Below are 18,657 nucleotides of genomic sequence, written 5' to 3' on the forward strand. Positions count from 1 at the left end.
TGATCCTGTGACTGCATCCACCCTGCCCCATCTACTTCCAGGTCTCCCACTTCGCCTCTCCTGCAGCTCCCATTCCTTCTCAATGCCCTGTCCTCACATTCCAGTTGGGATCCATTGACCTTGTGGAGATCCACACACTAGAGGGTGGCGTTGAGCCTGGAGCCCAGAAGATGCCTGGCCTGGTGCAGTGGTCACTTTGCCCAAACTTTAACTGCGCCCCCAGCCTTTCACCACCACTCTGCCTGCCAGAAAGGAGGGGGTTGGCTGGTCAGGTGGAACATAGTGGTACCTTCCCCTTTTGGAGAAAACCATCAAAGAGATGAGATTTGGTTTGGCATCATCAGTGGTGAAACCAGATCTTGGTTCTGGTTTCAGGGCTCTCCCTTGAGACTTGATCCCACCAGTCAGCTTGGGACCATTGAAAGAGAGAGTGAAGGAGGCATCACTATGCCTCTGCTGAGGTGCCAGGCCCAGGGCTTCCACAGCTGAGGCTGGAGCTGGAGAAGCTGGGAGAAGTCCCACCCACAGTGCGGGTCCTTCTGGGAGTGCACAGCCTCTACTACACAAGCCCTCCTGGGGTACCTCAATCTTGGATCCCCTTTCTTGGTGCTCTAGTGGCCATGCCCGGGGTCACCTCAAATTGTGTTGAGGCGTATGGAGTGTGAAAGAGTTAAGATGAATAAAAGATGAATAAAGAGTTAAGTGAATAAACACTTCAAGAGTTGCCTGTGTGTTCTCTCTCACTGCTTATCTGGGCCATGTTGTTATTAGGTGCCATCGAGTCAACTGGGACTCACAGAAACTGTGAACAACAGATCTGAACTTTTGCCCTATCCGGTGCTATCCTCATTGATGAAACTCTATCTGGGACATTGAGTTGCGACCGGACACTCTGATAAGAACTCTTTTCCCATTTAGCTAAGGGACACTTATAGTCTTCACTAATGTCTAGAAAAACAAACTTTAAGGAGCTCTCTGCCTAGTTGTAAATCTGCTAGATGGCTTTACTTAGTGGGTCCCATTACTCCTGTCAGAGCCAGCAATGTCTTTTGAGCTGGGAGTCTCGTAGCAGCCTCTGCATCCTGGAGCAGAGGAACAAGTGCAGAGACTGGGACATGGTGCAGCCACGTTCTGCCTGGTTGTTCTTTAAGGAGGTACCAGGGCCTGGGCTTTGACCCCAGAAAGTAGTTCCCATAGAAGGGAGGGAGAGACTCACTGTGTGAGCTCATGCATCTGGATTCTTCCCCACGACGAGACGGAGGGTCCCAGACACACCTAGACTGATCGCTCAGCATCTCTCAGCCTCTGTTCTCCCCTTGTTTTTCTGATAGCATGTTTGCCTCCAGCAATCAGCTGTCAGACTATGATAATGTCACCTGCTGCTCAAAAGAGGTAGCCCCAGTTTTTGTTGTTATGTGCTGTCAAATTGCCTGAGACCCATAGAGACCCTGTGCCAGAACCCTGAACCAGACTCACCGTCTCCAACACACCTAACCCCATTTACCTCAGCTACTGGGTCAATCCATCTCCTCTAGGACCTTCCTCTCTTGTACTGTCCCTTCGCCCTTCCAAGCATGATATCCTTCTCAGGGATTCATCCCTCCTGACAACATGGCCGAAATATGTGAGACTGAGCTTCAAAATCCTTGCCTTTAAGAAGCAATTTGGTTTCAGTCTCTCCAGGAGAGATCTGTTTGCTCTCCTGGTGGTCCATGGAATGTTCAACACTCTTCTCTAGCACCACAACTCAAGGGCATCGATCTTTTATCTGTCATCCTTTGTCATTGTTCAGCTCTCTATTGCACAGCAAGTAATGGCAAATAAAGACCATGACCTGGATCAGGCGCACCTTAGTCTCCAGGCTAACATCGTTGCTCTTCAGCGCTCTGGAGCGGTCCCTGACAGCAGACTTTCTCAGTGCAATTTCTCTTGATTTCCTTACTGCTGGTGTTACCACCAACTCCAGGGGATTGTTCCCAGGTCTCTGTCCTCTAGGAGTACTTAGGCAGGCAGATGTGGGGCCAAGGTTTGTCACATATTGTTACTTCCAGCTTTCCCTCCCAACAAGCTCCTTCCTGCTTTTCAGAGATGTGCTCTCTGCTGAGAAATGCCATTGTGTTTGTTGTGTACCGTAAAGTCGGGACCAGCCCATAGCTGACCCTCCAGTGGGTTTTCAGAGGCAGTTAATCGCACGGGAGGAGACTGCCCATCCTTCTCCCACAGAGCAGCTGGTGCCTCCAACTGCCTTCTTTCAGGATTGCAGCACAGCTTCTTGCCTCTAGGCCACCAGATGGCTTCTCAATTCCTTCTTTCTCCCTCCTCACTGGGTGAGCATTTTCTTTCCAGAGCTTCTCTCGTCCTGCCCCCTGTGTAATGTTTGTTCTGCAACGTCCCCCTGACTGAGGACCTTGTATCTATTCTCTCCCTCCTGCTTGACATTTTGTTCTTCCAGACCAGAAGACTGTCTGATCATTCTCTATCTTCCATCCTTTCGTTCTGAGGAATGAATAAGTGTATGGATCGGGGAGTGAACACTTGTCTCTCTTGTTACCTTACTCCTTTCTCTCACTGTCCTCTTAGCTTATTGCCCGGGCCCCTTTTCTCTTTACATGATGCCTCAGCAAAGAGGAAAAAGCACTAGGAGGTGGGGTAAGCCTCTGTTGGAGGAAAAAGTCCCAAGCTCTGGGAAATTTGGTCACAGATGGGTACTCTGTGGTCTAGCAATGCTCAAATATTTCTTCTTCTGGGGGAACAGAAAATCAGTTCAAGCAGCTTGGCTACCGAGAAACCGCCTCTGTTTGCCAGAAAAGCCAGGCATGTCTTCCCAGAGAACTGAGCGCCAAGGGCTGAGCAAATGCTGCCTATTTTCATTTTCCCAACAGATATTTTTTAAAGTACCTTTTATGAATCAGGTGTTGGGCTGAAGCCACGTGTAAGATATGACTCTTAGGTAAGGGGCTTGTGCTGCTGGATTGGAAGCACTCCTAGAGCGAGAGGGGTAACCCAGGAAAAGAGGAAGAGTGTGGCTGGTTGAGTAGCAGGAGTGAGTCTTATCAAAACTACTGAACATTAATAATGAAACAAAAATTTAAAAAAATAAAAAGGAATGAAAACTAGAAGAAAAAAAAACACAACCCTTTAAAACCCCACCAACATTGAAAAGTGATAAAAAAGAAAGAAGCTGAGCTGCAATCCTGAAGGCACATAGTTTGAATCCATTAGCTGCCCCGAGGGAAAAATGGGCAATCTCCTCCCCTGAGATTTACTGCCTCTGAAAACCCCCTTCAGGGTCAGCTATGGGTCAGTTCTGACCCGATGGTGCACAGTAACAGCAACAACATGGGCCTCTAATCGTAAGGAGTAAATGTCCTGTAACAATGAGAGTTTTTCGTGTTCGGACTGTGCCTCTGAAATGCCATTTCTCACCAGTAGAAACCAGGCTTCTTGGATGAACGCTGTGGTGGCGTTAGGTTCTGGCACATGGTGACCTATGTCCCCAGGAATGAAATTTTGCCTCTCCTGGGCCGGAGCACAATGTGTGAGCTCAGTGTTGCAACCACTGTCAACCCATCTCAGTTGAGGTTTTCCTCTTTTTTGCTGCCATCCTACTTTACCGAGTAAGATTCCCTTTTCCAGGCTTTGGGTCCTCCTGACATTTTCCAAGTTGAGTCATGGAAGGTGATTTCTGCTCCAGATCTTGTCTGAGGGGTAACGAAGGGGCACGCTTTCAGGAGTCCTCCCAGTCTCTATCAGCCCCCTGAGCCTGGTCTTTTTTATCATTTTGCTTCACATTTTTCTCCCATGGTATCAGGAACCTTCCATTGTGATTCCTTTCAGAGCAGTTGGCAACGGTAGCCGGGCACCATCTAATTCCTCTGATCTCAAGGTCATGGTGAATGAAGTTCACATGGTCCAATCATCCTTTGGACTTACAGTTTTTGGCCTCCTCCCTCTTTGCTCTGAAAGACGAGAGACTGTGGCACTGTAGAAGGCCATTCCTAAGTTTGTAAGAACCAAATTGCTTTCACTCAAGTAGGACATAAGACAATGGCCTTTGCAGGTTATGTTATTAGATTGGAGTATTTATGGGGGAAAATCAAGAGGTGTCCCATGTACTACCTCTGGTGGATTTAAACTGTTAGCAATTGAATACTTAATCACTAGTACTTCTTGAATATTGCACTAGCTGTTTTTAAAAGCCACTGGGTTATACAAACAAACAAACCCCACTGGACTGTTTCAGAGGAAGGATAGCCCTGTACAAACAGATGCCTCTATGCACCAAGAAATGCCTAAGGCTACCAGAAGCTGAGAGGAATACAATCTTTCCATAGAACCTGAATTCAGACTAATAGGTTCAAGAACCGTGAGACCATATATTTCTGTCCAGCTAAGAGAAAACACACAAATAAAAAGAAAAAAAACATTGGGCTAACAACATTCATGATCTAACAAAATAGATTTGAACTCTTGTTCCTGTAATATGCGGTTGTTGTTATTGTTAGGGACCGTCAAGGTGAGGACCTTATGAACTAAAGATCTGAACCCTGTTCTATCCTGCATCCTCCTCACACTTCCTGACACACAAGACCTCACTGCAGCAGTCACTGAGTCAATCCACCTGATTGGGGGTCTTCCTCTCCTTTGCCGACCTTCCACCCTTCCCAGCATCATGTCCCTTTCCAAGGAATAGCCACTCCTAACAACATGACCAAAGTCTGTGATACTCCAAAGAGCATTCCGGCTGCACCCTCTCCAAGACATATCTGTTTGTTCTTTTGGCCGTCTGTGGGATGGTCAGTGCTCTTCTCCAATACCACAGCTCAAAGGCGTCAGTACAGAGTAGACTCAAATTTATGGACAATTGTGCCTACGGCAAACACTGACACTGTGCCCCTGCCCAAACATCAGACACCCACCCATCTTTTCAATAATGTTACCACCATCAGGCCCAAAAGATAAGTCAAAGTCCTTCGTCTTTTTCTTGACACATTAGGACACTGCACGAAGATGACAGCTGCACCTTCCTTGTTCCCGGGTGAGGACTGGTGCACAATGTACTCGAAGTCATTTTTTCCATTCCTGCTCTTTCTACACGCAGCACAACGAGATCACACAGATGGCTTTCACTCGTCGAGGCTCTCAAATGAAAAATAAACAAACATGAAACCCATTAGTTTTAGCTTGCCGAATGAGATCACAGCTGGAGATGGAAACTGTGATGGCTGATAGAAACTGCTCAGTGTCCCCCACTTCAAGTGGCACCCAGGGCACACACCATACCTGCCAGGTCTTAGACACACCCCTGGCTCTCACTCAACAGGCAGATGCTGTCTGTCTCCTGGCTCCACTCTTAATCCCATGGTTCTTGCTTTCTGTGGATTCGAATCCGCAGGAGGATCGGCAACAACAGATTTCCACCCTGTGAGCTTCGACCCTGCATGCTCTGAGGTGGGGCCTGAGAATGTATATTTTTCTACATTTTCTCAGGGGATGTTGATCCTGCTGGTCTGCAATAAAGAAAGTAGAAGAGGCAATCTCTTTCTGGCTGCTTTGAAATGAAAAAGTCACGGACATCTTCGCGATTAGGTGCTGTTGAGTTGGTTTTTACTCAAGCAGCCCTATGTACAAAAATGCACTGCCTGGCTCTCTCTCTCTCTCTCTCTCTCTCTCTCTCTCTCTCTGTGTGTGTCTGTGTGTGTGTGTGTGCTCTCTGTGGCCAAGCAGGACTAAGAAAATGGGGGAAGAAAAGAGAAAACAACAAAAATACCTTCCAAACAAGGAAAAAAAATAAGATTGGATAATAATAGAAAAACTAAAACTGGGAGGGGTACAAAAGGAAGGGGAATTCTACTATTATAGGGTGCTTTGGTGACATAGTGGATAGGAGTTGTGATGCCAAACCATAGGCCACCAGAGCTCCCCATTCACTGCTATGTTGTTGTGTACCACAGAGTTGGAACCAATCCAAAGCTGACCCTCTAGCGGGTTTTCAGAGGCAGTCAATCCCACTGGAGGGGATTGTTCATCTTTCTCCTGAAGAGCACCTGGTAGATTTGAACCAATTGCCTTCCAGATTGTAGGCATAGCTTCTTGCCACTAGGCCACCAGAGCCCCCTTGGAGGGAGAATTTGAAAAGAAGACAGGGAAGGGAGAAGAAGAAAGCTAAAGAGAAAAGGAAGAGGCAGAAGAGGGAAAAAACACCAAACCATAAACAAAATACAAACAAACAAACAATGATTGTGAAAAGTAATGAAAAACAAAGAGAATTGAAAAAGAAAACTTGGAGCTGGTGCTGGCACTTGATTGGTGCTCGTGCTGCAGCCATGGGGGTGAGGGTGGAGTCAAGCTGTCTGGTCTGGAGAGAGTGTGTCTTTCAGTTTAACACAAGTTTCAGGTTGGGGTGCCCCATCAATGCAGAGATCCTCCTCGTCTGAGAGGTGGCTAGGGCCCCAGTTGTGCACTGGGTCACAGACAGCGCCTCTGCTGGCTTAAGGGACACTGGGAAGGGTTACCCAAACTTGAATGGAGTTTCTATTCACCTCAGAACTGCCTAGGGTTGTCCACGTGGCCAGGGACAGTGTCTCTGCCAGCCCAGATGACAGTGCAGGCAGGATACTCAGCCAGAGATGACACATCCTCTGACTTTCAAAAATCAATCAATCACTACCCACCCAAGACGTTCACAGATGATGCACTCTGTGCATGGTGTAGCGCTCCAGATGTGCAGGTGGCATGTGCTGTGGGTGGAATCAACAAGGGTACCCAGGAGGCAAGGATCCTAGTCAGAGGTGGTACCCACAACCAATCCAGGGGCAGGATATAGGCCAGACCTGGCACAGTCCGCTGGCACCCGGAGGTAGAGAGCCAGTCTCTGAATACTAGCATGTGCATGTGATCCTGCTGCTGGATGCAAAATAGCAAAAGCCTGGCCTCAGGTGCAGTGGGAAGGGGCTGGGGGAACATCACCAGCCCCCTGGTGGGTAGTGGTGGTGATGGTGGTGGAAGTAATTCCTCTGATCCTCAGAAAGTATGGAGGACAAGGGGGAGACTGCACCTTTCTTGTCATCAGCCAGCCTCTCATGTGGACACTACTGTCATCCCAGGTTCCCAAGCTGACCAGAAAGCTCTCCACAAAGTTCAAAATGTCCTTACCACACTGTTTACAAGTCACTGTTTACAATTCAATGTTCTGTCTCCTTATTCATTTTGTTTCTTTCTTCAGTTGGTGTTTGAACTACTTTATCCTTTCAAACTTAGTGTTCTAGGATTATCATCTGTATCTGTCTTATTTATTTTCTAGTGTCTTAAGTAAAGGGGGTTTGGATTTCTGCCTTCCTGGTCTGTCATCATACTTGAAAGTGACATTTGTTTGATTTCTTGACTGCTGCTTTCATGGGGGTTGACCGTAGATCCAATGAAAACGAAATCCTTGACAAATTCAATCTTTTGTCTGTTTATGCTGTTGCTGCTTACTGGTCCAGTTGTGAGGATTTGGGGTTTATGGTGGAATATAATTTATACTGAAAGCTGTGGTCTTTGATCTTCATCAGTGTTCCAGGAACTTTGAATTTCAGCAAGCAAAATTGTCATTTGCATGTTGTGGAGTATTAATGTATCTTCTTCCAATCCTGCTATCCCATTCTTACGACAGCTTTTTAGATGATTTTCCTTGGAATATAGATTGAATAAGTATGGTGAAAGCCTATAGCCCTGATGCACACTTTTCCTGATTTAGACCATGAGGTATCTTCTTGTTCTGTTTGAACAACTGCCTCTGGTCTATGTACAGGTTCCTCATAAGCACAATTAAGTGTTCTGGCATTCTCCTTTTTGCAATGCTATCCATAATTATAATGTTCCCTGATTAATTAATAATGAATTATAATTAATGCTTTCCGATTAAAACAAGCTTGGAAGCAGGAGTGGCATCCACTTCCATAATAGCTTGCCTCCAGAAACCCTATGAACCTGGGGAGATGATGAAAGACACACAAACGTTGAGGGCTCTCCTTCATAAGGTCTCTATGAGTTGCCTGCGACTCAACAGCCAGCACTTAACAACAACAGCAACATCCATAATTGGTTATGATCCAGATAGTTGATTGCCTTGCATAATCAAAAAACACAAGTAAACATCTTTGTAGTAGTCTCTGCTTTCAGCCAAGATCCATCTGACATCAGCAATGATTATCTCTTATTCCACATCCTCCCCTGAATCTGGTTTAAATTTGTCAGCTCCCTGTAGAAGTATTGTTGCATTGGTTTTCAAAATTATTTTGAAAAACTTTACTTGTGTGTGTGATATTGATACTGCTTGGTAATGTTTTCATTTCATTAGATCACTTTTTCTTTGGAATGGGCACAGTCTGTTGGCGAGGTAGCTGTCTTCCAAATTTCTTGGCATAGATAAGTGAGCAATTCACATCATCTCCACTGACCTCCTATTCTGACAGCCCATCCTGGAACCTCCTTGATGTCAGGTTGCAGAATATGGTCCCCCAGCATCCAGTTGCTCCTCAGCAGACATAATGCAAGAATCATTATTTTTTAAATAATTTTTTTTATTTTTAACAAAAGTTTACAGAAAATTTGGATTTTCATTCACTCATTATTGCCCATTTTACCCCATTCTCCCTCCTCCAGTTCACTTTAAAAAAAAATCATTCATTGTTGCATAATTACCTCTCCCCTCCCCCCAGTCCACTGAAAAGATGCAGGAATCTTAGGGTTGAATTCATTGTGACTCCTAGGAAATTTATGGACATCAGCTTTCTGCAAAACACCCATGGGGTACATGTGAAAACTTAAGACCTGATAGAAACGGCAATCCTTTTTAGTTGTAAGGACCTTGTTGGTGGCTTGGGGTACCAGGTCCGGGTACCAGAAGTGCGTTTCTCATGTCTGCTCCAAAGCTCCTGATGAAGTCTTATGACCAAGCTCAAATGTGACTTTCTCAAATATATCTTCCCTGATTCCCAAGCACATGTGCTTGCTTTCTCTCTATTTTCTACCTTTCTCCCAACTCTCAAATCAAGATTGAATGCTGAAGTTCTACATTGTACCAAGCCAGGACAGGATCACAGGCTGGGAAAGAAATGGCCATCACAGGTGAGGCCTGCGGGGTGCCTTCCCCGGCCGTTCTAGGGGCACAGTCAGATCCGGGGCATTGAGGATGCCCTCGGGGACCAGCCATCCACCCAGGACAGCGACCATCCCTTTCCAGGTCCACAGCTTCCAGGACCACGAACAAGGCTGGTTCCGACAGGGGGCGCTGCTACAGGTTCAGGAGGCTGGGCTTCCATCGCCTGCTGGGGCGCTATCACGTGCCCGACGTGCCGTCACGTGCCCCAGCCAACGTCACGTGCTGTCACGTCATTAGGCCAACGTCACGTGCTGGCACCGCCAGACCCTCATGGCTGCCCCGTCGTCCCTGTCGTTGTCCTCCGTTGGGCCCGGCGCCTCGTGGCTCTGGGCGCTGAGCCGCCACCTCCTGCTCCTCCTGCTGCTACCGCCACCGAGCCCGGGTGAGGGAGACACCGCCGCCGCCCCCAGCTCTGCATTAAGGCCAGGCCCGACCCCAGCAATGGCCGTCCCTTTTAAACCTCGGGGTCACTGCGTCCCAGCCTACACCCTCAGTTACCTCCAGGGCTTCATGGGCGAGTCCCAGATCATCTACCCTCGCTTCTGACTTCCTCCGGTGGACCTGACATTTACATGATGGTTCTTCACAAAACGACGTGTGACATAGAAACATCTCAACCCCAAATGAAATCCCCAACCTTCATCTTCCTACAAACCAGCTTCTTCTCTTCTCTCACTCAGTGGATGCCATCCACTCTCCGCCACAACCAGAAACTCGAGTATCATCCTTGCTCTGTCCCTTGAGCCAAGTCTCACACCCACTTTACTCTGTTCTCTCTCTCACTTTTTTTGTTTCACGGTTCTTCGTTTTTGGCCTAGGTTCTGTAAAGTCTGCGCTGGGATCATCATGCTGCTTGCACAGTACAGCCTGGCCAGGTCACACCTCTGTTAGCTGCATCCTCCCAGAGATCTGTCAAGGTTATTTGACCTGACTCACAAGCTCTCATGGTTGACCATGGACTTTCCTCCACTATCATCATCCCTTGCCATTACAGGAGATGTCCTACACACACACACACACACACACACACACACACACACACACACACACACACGTTTTCTTCTAGAAGGAATTTTTGTGTATCATAGCTCCTTGGAGGCAAGGATTGTGAGGCTTCCTCTGACATACTTTGGACATGTTGACAAGGCAGGATCAGTCCTTGGAGAGGGACGTCATGCTTGGGAGGGTGGAGAGACAGCGCAGGAGAGGAAGACCCTCTATGAGGTGGATTGATTCAGTGACTGGGGTAAAGGGGGTAGGTGTGTAGGAGACAGTAAGATTGGCAGGGGCTAGAGCAGGGTTTAGGGCTGTTGTACATAGAGTTGCTATGAGTTGCAGGTGACTTGATGGCATCTAACAACAACCACCACCATAGAGTTGGAACCAACCCATAGCTGACCCTCCATATGATTTTCAGAGGCAGTTAATCACATGGGAGGAGACTGCCCATCTTTCTTTGGTGGAGCTGCTGGTGGCCTCGAACCACAGCCTTTGGAATTGCAGCGCAGCTTCTTGCCAATAGCCCACCAGAGCTCACTTTTAGAAGGAATATCTAAGATATTTCTGTTCTACCTTTGCATGTTTAAGTCCTGACACAGTGACCTCTCCTGTCAGAGACTTCTCTTGTTCACCATTTCTGGGCTCCCCTGGCGATCTGTGTTCCCATCCCTGAAGTGATCTCATGCAGATGATTGAGTGTTCACATCTGACTCCTCCCCTAACCAGTGTGTTATTCAGTCTGTCACATCTCTCTGCCCAGCCTCTGGCTCCAGTTTGGAAATAGAGTGGGTGCTCAGAAAATATCCTGTGAGTGAATGAAAGAAAAATGCATGTCCTTCCTGGCATCCTGTTTATGACTTGTCAGTTCATCTCTGCTCCCCTTCTCTCCTCCAGGTTATAGAGTGGACCGAAGCAATCAAGGTAGGCTGGATGGGTCCTTGCTACAAGAAAAACTGTGTCATGGGCCCAGATGCGAGGCATGTTAGGTCATGAGAGGGACCACATCGATAATGTTTCTGGGCCTGCAAGGAATAGGAATTCAGTCTGAGAGACCTGCTTTCTAAAAAAACCACCTGTTGCTACCAGATTATTTAGACCCAACAGTTCCCAGGAAGAAGTATCTGGACCTCCTGTGGGAAGCCAGAGCCTTTTCATTCAGCCCAGGTCATCAGAGTGGGAAGCCTGTCCCAAGAGAACACTTAAAATGCTGACACAGACCCTCTTTGTAGACATGAACCTGTTCAGTTCCACAAAGACCCCACCCGGGGCCCCATGACTGTATCTTTGGGGATTAACTCCTCTGTCTTCCTGTCTTTTTCCTTAGACCTCAAGGTGAAGGGTTGGGTTGTTTCTGCTCTTGATTTCTTGAATCTCTGTTGACATTTATCCTGCCAAAATGCGGCCTTGGGTCACTGTTGTTTGATTAATTTAGTTATTCCTAAGATGCCCATGCCCACTCCCTTCTGCTTCTACTTTTCTTACATGTCCGGTGAGTATCTTTGTTTTTGTGTTTTGTGAAAACAAATGCTGGTTCTGTGTGAAAGTATTTCATGCATTGTTAATTTATGTAATTGAGCTGTGCTCTGGATTCCTTGCTTTTCCTACTCTTTTCACTTAACTCTAGCTTTAAAATCTTTCCTATGGAAACTATTTTATGCTTACCAAACATTGGAAAAAAATTAAAAATGATCAAGAAACACATAACAGATGCATAAAAGATTTTTCCCAATCATTTAAATAACATGCAAGGTGGCTCTTTATCCTTAAATATGCAATGGGTGTTTTACAAGAATATTTTCTTCTAAAAACCAGAGTATAGTTATCAATTCATAAATCTCCATTGATACCATATTTTCAGAAACTCTGGTTGTGCACATGATTAAGGGTTTGGCTATTCCCCAGAAAGGGACCTCATGTTTGGAGGGTCAATGAAAGAGAGGAAGGCTCCCAACAGGATGAACTGATACAGTGACTGTGACAATGAACCAAGTATGTCGGGGATAATAAGGACGGTGCAGATTAGGACAGGATTCAGTTCTGTTGTTCATTGGATCATTGTGAGTCATGCTTGACCCGGCAGCACCTAACAACAACAGGTAATATTTTACATAATAATTTAGAAACCATTTAAAGGATAAATTTAAAGTGTTGAATACTAAGGACTGAAGCCCAGAAAAGCTGTGGGATGGTGTCAAGGACTTATTATGTGAAGAAAGCAAAATAATTACTACAATCACAGGAAAGAAAGAAAAGACCAAAATGAGTGTCAGAATAGACTCTGAAACTTGTGCTAGAGCACAGAAAAGCGAAAGAAAAAGGAAAACATGCTAAAGAGAGCTGAAAGAAGTTTCAAAGAGCAGCTCAAGACAACCAAGTGAAGTATTACACTGGAATGTGAAAAGTCCTGGAGTTAGAAAACCAAAAGGAAAGAACGGAGTAGGCATTTCTCAAGCTGAAAGAACGGAAGAAAGCATTGAACACTTGAGTTGTGGCACTGAAAGATTCCAGAGGGAAATGTTGGATGATGCAGGAGGCATCACTAGAAGAATGCTGTACCAAAAAGAATTGGTTGACATTAAACCATTTCAGGAAGGTAGCATGTGATTAAGAGTGGTAATTAAGGAAGATGTTTAAGCTGTACTGAAGACACTAAAAAAAAATGAGGCTACAGGAACTAGTCGAATACAAATTAAGGTGTTTCAACAAACAAATACCTTGGATATACTACTGAGTTGAAGCTAAATCATAACTGACTCTCCAGCATACTTTCAGAGGCAATACTTTGTAAGGAGGAGATTGCCCATCTTTCTCCCTAGGAGCAGCTGGTGAATTTGAACCACCTGCCTTTGGGCTGGGAGTGCATTTCTTTACCAGTAGGCCACCAGGGCTCACTAGTACCCACTTGTCTATGCCAAGAAATTTAGAAGAGAGCTACCTGGCCAAGTGACTAGAAAAGAACCAAGTTTGTGCCTGCTTGAATAAAAGGTAATCTGATAGAATGTGAAAATTAACAATATCATTAATACCATGTGCAGGTTAAACCTTGCTCAAGATTATTTTAAAAAGGACTAGAGCAGTGTATCCGCAAGGAAGTGCCAGAAATTCAAACTGGATTCAGAAGAGCTCGGGGTATGAGGGATATAACAGCTGGTGTCAGGTATATCTTGCTGAAAGCAGAAAATACTCGAAACATGTTTACGTGTGTTTTATTGACTAGGTAAAGGCGTTCAACTGTATAGATTATAATAAATTGTGGATGACATTGAGAAGAAGAAAAATTCCAGAATACTTAATTGTGCCTATGTGGAACCTGTATATAGACCAAGAAGCAGTTTGTGAAACAAAACAAGGGGACACGACCTGGTTTAAAATCAGGAAAGATGTGTCAGGATGGTAACCTTTCACCACAGCTCTCAGTTTGCTGAGCAAATTATTGGAGAAGCTTGACTATATGGAGAAGACTATGGCCGCAGGATTGGAGGAAGACTCATCAACGCCCGTGTTACGCAGAAGACACAACCTTGCTTTGTGAGAGTGAAGAGGACTTGAAGCCCTTACTGAAGAAGATCAAAGACTACAGCCTTTCTCTTATTTTCTAATTTTGAATATATTTTCTAGTTAGTTGTGCTGGTATAGAAAAATGCTATTGATTTTAAAAGTGAAATAATATTAAAATAATGGTTTAAGGATTTTTTTTTAAAGTAAAATAATTCCTACTGGACATGACAACATCTCCATACACCTTAACCTGCAAATTCCAGGCACAACGCACCCCCCAGCTCACCTGTGCGGGCTGCTCCTCTGTTTTGCTATCCCTTCTTCTCTCCTGCTGTGGTATCTCTGTCTCTGACTTGTTGCTTTTTTATCTCTGCCTTTGTCACTTCCTGTCTAGCTCAGTGCCTTTGGGTAAGCCACTGGCCATCCTCCTCCTCAGCCTTCCCACCTTTAACGTGAGGTTACAGCCCTGGGTGGGTGGGGGTCTTGGTCATTCTTACCTCCCTCTGTGTGCGTGCTATGTCTCACCGACACTGTTGTTCCTAAAGTTTGTGCCAAGCCCTGGTGGTCAGAGAACATGGATGTGCGCCGCCATTGGCCTTGGGAGGCGAGCCTGCGGCTGGGAAAGGAGCACGTGTGCGGAGGGGCCCTCATTGACCCCATCTGGGTGGTGACCGCAGCCCACTGCATCGAAAGGTGGGTGAAAGGTGATCCACGTGTCCAGGGCCCAAGAGACCCAGAGCTATGGTGCTCCTGCCCAGACTCCTCATTTCCTTTAGGGAACTTTAGGGGGTGAATGGCAGGAAGAGGGGTTCCTGGAACAGGAAAGCATCAAGTTCAAGATCTCAGAGGGGGCACAGGGACTGTGCTGGATGGAACAGGAGTCTTGAGGGACCAAGACCTCCTTAAGCAGAGTGGTGAGGAAAACCTAACACACATTTCCCACTGTCCTGTACCTGAGAGCATCTGTGCATCCCCACACCTTCCACACAGGACACACAGGCCAGGCTGCCTACCCGGATGATGATGAACGCCCCCCTGACACTGAACCACCAAGGCCCCCTTACCCCTTAGGTGCAGTGGACGAGCAGAGCAAATCAGGCTTCTGCTGACGGTGAGGGATCTTGTTGAAGGCAGGAGGCCAAACCTGCTTAGCCGCTGACCTCCTCCAGGTCTCTGTCTCCTGCAGCACCAAGGAGTACACGGTGATGCTCGGCACCTACAGGCTGAAACCCCTGAACTCCTCCAGAGTCCTCTGGATCCCCGTGAGGGACATAATTTTGCACCCCAGGTTCTGGGGCCGGACCTTCATCATGGGCGACGTGGCCCTTCTCCAGCTCCTCAGTCCCGCCACCCTGAGTGAGTACGTGCAGCCCATCTGTCTTCCGGAGCCCAGCTTCAACCTGAGGGTCGGAACGCAGTGCTGGGTGACCGGCTGGGGACAGATAAGGCAGCGCTTCTCCGGTGAGTGGGATGGGATGGGTGCGGTGTAGGGTAACATGATAAGCCCACTTTTCCTTTTGGGGTCCCACCATGGTGTCAGCTTGTGACTGAGCACCTCTGGCTCTTGGTTCTCTGGGGGTACGGGCTGTTGTTTACATGGTAACCACTGTCACAGTTCATGCCTGTGAGCTTGAAATGGGCACCTTGTTGAGGCCCAGTAATGCCCAGGCGGGCCAGGGTCACTCGGCTTCCCCAGACGCTCAGAAACAAAGATTCATAAATTCACTCCCTCCCTCCTTTATCTGACAAACTTGGCAGAAGGGAGGCTAAGATCTGATCAGAGAATCTTTAAGTCAAGCTGGGAGGGATCGAGGAGGAACTCCGGGACAGAGCAGCTGCCCAGGGTACCAGATCAGATCGTAGAGGGCACAGTCAGTGCAGAGCTCACAGGCTGGAAAAGAAGACCATGTTTGGGGGCCTTTTAGGATAAGTGGCTACATTTTCCATTCCAAAATGAAAGCTTCCCAGAGAAGGAGACCCCAAACCCCAGCTTTCCAGGGTGAGAGGCTTTCGGGGTGGGGGTAGGGGGTGGTCTTTGTGCAGAGGGAAGGCATCCAGAGAGGGAGCGTGTGAGATGTGAGAAAAGGTGTGGCTTGGCTTGGTCTTGAAATTCGAAGTGAGCTGAACGTGTGGAGACGGGCAGGTCTGGGTGAGAGTGTGAAATGCGTGCTCACCCCCACCGGCCTCCTCCCCAGCCAACTCCACGTTGACCCCAGAGCTGCAGGAGGCCGAGGTCTTTATCATGGACAACAAGCGGTGTGACCAGATTTACCACAAGAAGGTCAACTTCCCCCGGATCATCCCCCTTGTCCTGGACGACATGCTCTGTGCCACCAATTATGGGGAAAACTTGTGCTATGTGAGCTTCTGGGAGGCCCCAGCAGCTGTCCTGTGCAGGGCAATTCCTTACGGGGGCCTCAGGGGGTGGGGCATTCTCTTGGCTTTTTGTTATCAGCACCAGGCAGTGTTCTGCTTCCACCTCGCCACCCCTCCCACCCCATGTGGCTGGTTTTAGCTGAGATTCTACGGTGGCAGTTACTGGTCAGAGCCTAGGATGGGGTCCCTAGTGAAGAGCTAGGTAGATCTTCCCATCTCAGGTTCCGGGAAGGAAAGGATTTTGTAGCAGAGCTCAGAGGAGTGGGTATCCTGGGGTCCAGGATGGATTTACACTTAGACCTCCCCCTTCCTCTCTCTCTAGGGAGACTCTGGAGGGCCCCTGGCCTGTGAAGTCGAGGGCAGATGGATTCTGGCCGGTGTGTTGTCCTGGGAGAAAGCCTGTGCCCAAGTCCTGAAGCCAGACGTGTACAGCCGGGTCACCAAATACAGCAAATGGATCCAGAAGCAGCTTGATGGGGCTCTGGCAGCCCCCCGGGCCTTCCCCTGGCTCCTCCTCCTGTCCTGGCTACTGCAGCCCCATGTGGGTCCCTGACCTCTCCTTCCCCTCTGCAGAATGCGGACAGATCCTAGTTAGACCAGAGTCATGCGTCCATGCTCAGTAGGGTGTGGACTGAGTGGCCCAGGCGACTGAGTCTGTGCTTCACCGTCCTACCCGAGAGGGACGGGGCGGATGACCGGGCCCTGGTGGTCAAGAGAAAGGCCTCGAAGAGTTCAGGAACTGGGGATCAGGCAACAAAGATTAAACTTGTGTAAGCAGAACGGCCTCTCTTCTCGTCCCTGCAGTGACCTCGTGGTTGGGGCTGGGGTGGATGTGCCGACAGGGCCTCCTGGAATGAATTCTGGCCAGCAAGTGCCCTGCGGCTGAGACTGAGAGGGCTGTGCTGGGGCACAGCGAGGGGCCTCCGCCTGCCATCTGAGTTTCCTCATTTGTCAAGTGGGCGTGTGGGAAGGAAGCAGTTGGAACATGTTTGTAGGCAGACAGTAGGAAGGACGGCTCACATATTGTTTACTGCTATTATGTAGCATGGAGTCAAACTGAACCGCAGCTGACCCTCCAGAGGTTTTTTTAGAGACAGTAAATCACATGGGAGGAGATTGCTCATCTTTCTCCTTTAAAGCAGCTGGTGGATTCGAACTGCAGGCCTTTGAGTTGCCAGCACAACCCCTTACCACTAAGCTACGAGAGCTCCCCAAATCAGCTTTTACTTAAAAAAAAGGTATTACTTTTTAAAATATATTTCAAAAGTGTTACACGCTGTTTGCTGAAAATTAAGAAAACAATACCTAAGACACAAACCCAGATTCTCACACACATCTTTTAACACTTTTAACAATTAAAAAGAAGAACATTTTTTGAACAAAATTTACCAGTAGTATCTGACTACATTCTTGTGATCTACAAAAATTATTTATAAATGTAAGATTGGTGGATGATTTATCAACAATCTGCGTTATGCAGATGACACAACCCTGCTTGCTGAAACTGAAAAGGACCTGAAGCACCTGCTACAGAGGGTCAAGGACTGCAGCCTACAATATGGATTGAGGCTCAATGTCAAGAAGACAAAGATTCTCACCACTGGGCCAATTGGCAGCATCAGGATGGATGGTGAAGAGTTTGAGATTGTACACAGCTTTAGTTTGTTTGGCTCCACAGTCAACAGTCTTGGCACCAGCAGCCAGGAAATTAAAAGGCGCATTACCATGGGAAAGTCTGCTGTTAGGGACCTCTCCAAAGTACTGAAGAGCAATGGTGTCTCTCTGGAGACTAAGGTGCATCTGATACAGGCCATGGTCTTCGCAATCACTTGTTATGCATCAGAGAGTTGGACAATGACCAAGGAGGATAGAAGGAGAATTGATGCCTTTGAGCTGTGGTGCTGGAGAAGACTATTGAAAAAACCATGGACTACCAGGAAAACAAACAGATTTGTCCTGGAAAGGGTTAAACCAGGTGGCTCCTTGGAGGCAAGGATTCTGAGGCTCTGTCTAACATACTTTGGACATGTTGTGAGGAGAGACCGGTCCTTGGAGAAGGACATCATGCTTGGGAGGGTGGAGGGACAGCGCAGGAGAGGAAGGCCCTCTCTGAGGTGGATTGATTCAGTGACTGGGATAATCGGGATGGGAGTGTCGGAGACAGTGCAATTGGCACAGGACAGAGCAGAGTTTAGGACTGTTGTACATAGGGTCGTTATGAGTCGCAAGCGACTCAACGGCACATAACAACAACAATAACGTGTGTGTATATTTGAATAAATACACGTTGTCTCTCATCCATTCCCACAGCCAATCCTGCTTTCCTGTGTGGAAATGATCACTGTGAACATAAACAGTTAATGAATAAATACATAAAACACCTGTATATAAATGAGATGGTCTGTGTGTATTAGGGCGCTCTGGTGGCTTAGTGGTAAGAAGCCATGCTACAATCCCAAAAGGCTCATAGTTCGAATCTGCCAGCTGCTCTTTGGCACAAAGATGGGCAGTCTCCTCCCACGTGATTTTTTTGGCCTCTGAAAACTTGCTGGAGGGTCAGCTTTGGGTTTGTTCTGACCGTACCCAACAACAACATACCCAACAACAACAGCAGCAATGAGTATTAGTGTCTGTAGGTG

General features: G+C 47.4%; 1 protein-coding gene across 1 annotated transcript; it reads left to right on the forward strand.

Annotated features, from left to right (window-relative positions):
- The first annotated feature begins 11,587 nt into the window (after nt 1–11,587).
- Nucleotides 11,588–16,571, forward strand: PRSS45 (protease, serine, 45). The gene is made up of 5 exons (XM_006893039.1): nt 11,588–11,633; nt 14,188–14,335; nt 14,829–15,103; nt 15,838–16,001; nt 16,341–16,571. Exons 1-5 carry the CDS (start codon nt 11,588–11,590, stop codon nt 16,569–16,571), a joined length of 864 nt encoding a protein of 287 aa, XP_006893101.1.
- The last annotated feature ends 2,086 nt before the right edge of the window (nt 16,572–18,657 follow it).

Source organism: Elephantulus edwardii, unplaced genomic scaffold (assembly GCF_000299155.1).
Source record: "Elephantulus edwardii isolate Elephantulus edwardi_28Jun2011 unplaced genomic scaffold, EleEdw1.0 scaffold00121, whole genome shotgun sequence".
NCBI lineage: Eukaryota > Metazoa > Chordata > Mammalia > Macroscelidea > Macroscelididae > Elephantulus > Elephantulus edwardii.

Coding starts and splice junctions, on each gene's coding strand:
- PRSS45 (XM_006893039.1), top strand. CDS start 11,588: ATGCCCATGCCCACTCCCTTCTGCTTCTACTTTTCTTACATGTCCG. Junction 15,104..15,837: donor GATAAGGCAGCGCTTCTCCG/GTGAGTGGGATG, acceptor CCTCCTCCCCAG/CCAACTCCACGTTGACCCCA. Junction 16,002..16,340: donor ATGGGGAAAACTTGTGCTAT/GTGAGCTTCTGG, acceptor CTCTCTCTCTAG/GGAGACTCTGGAGGGCCCCT.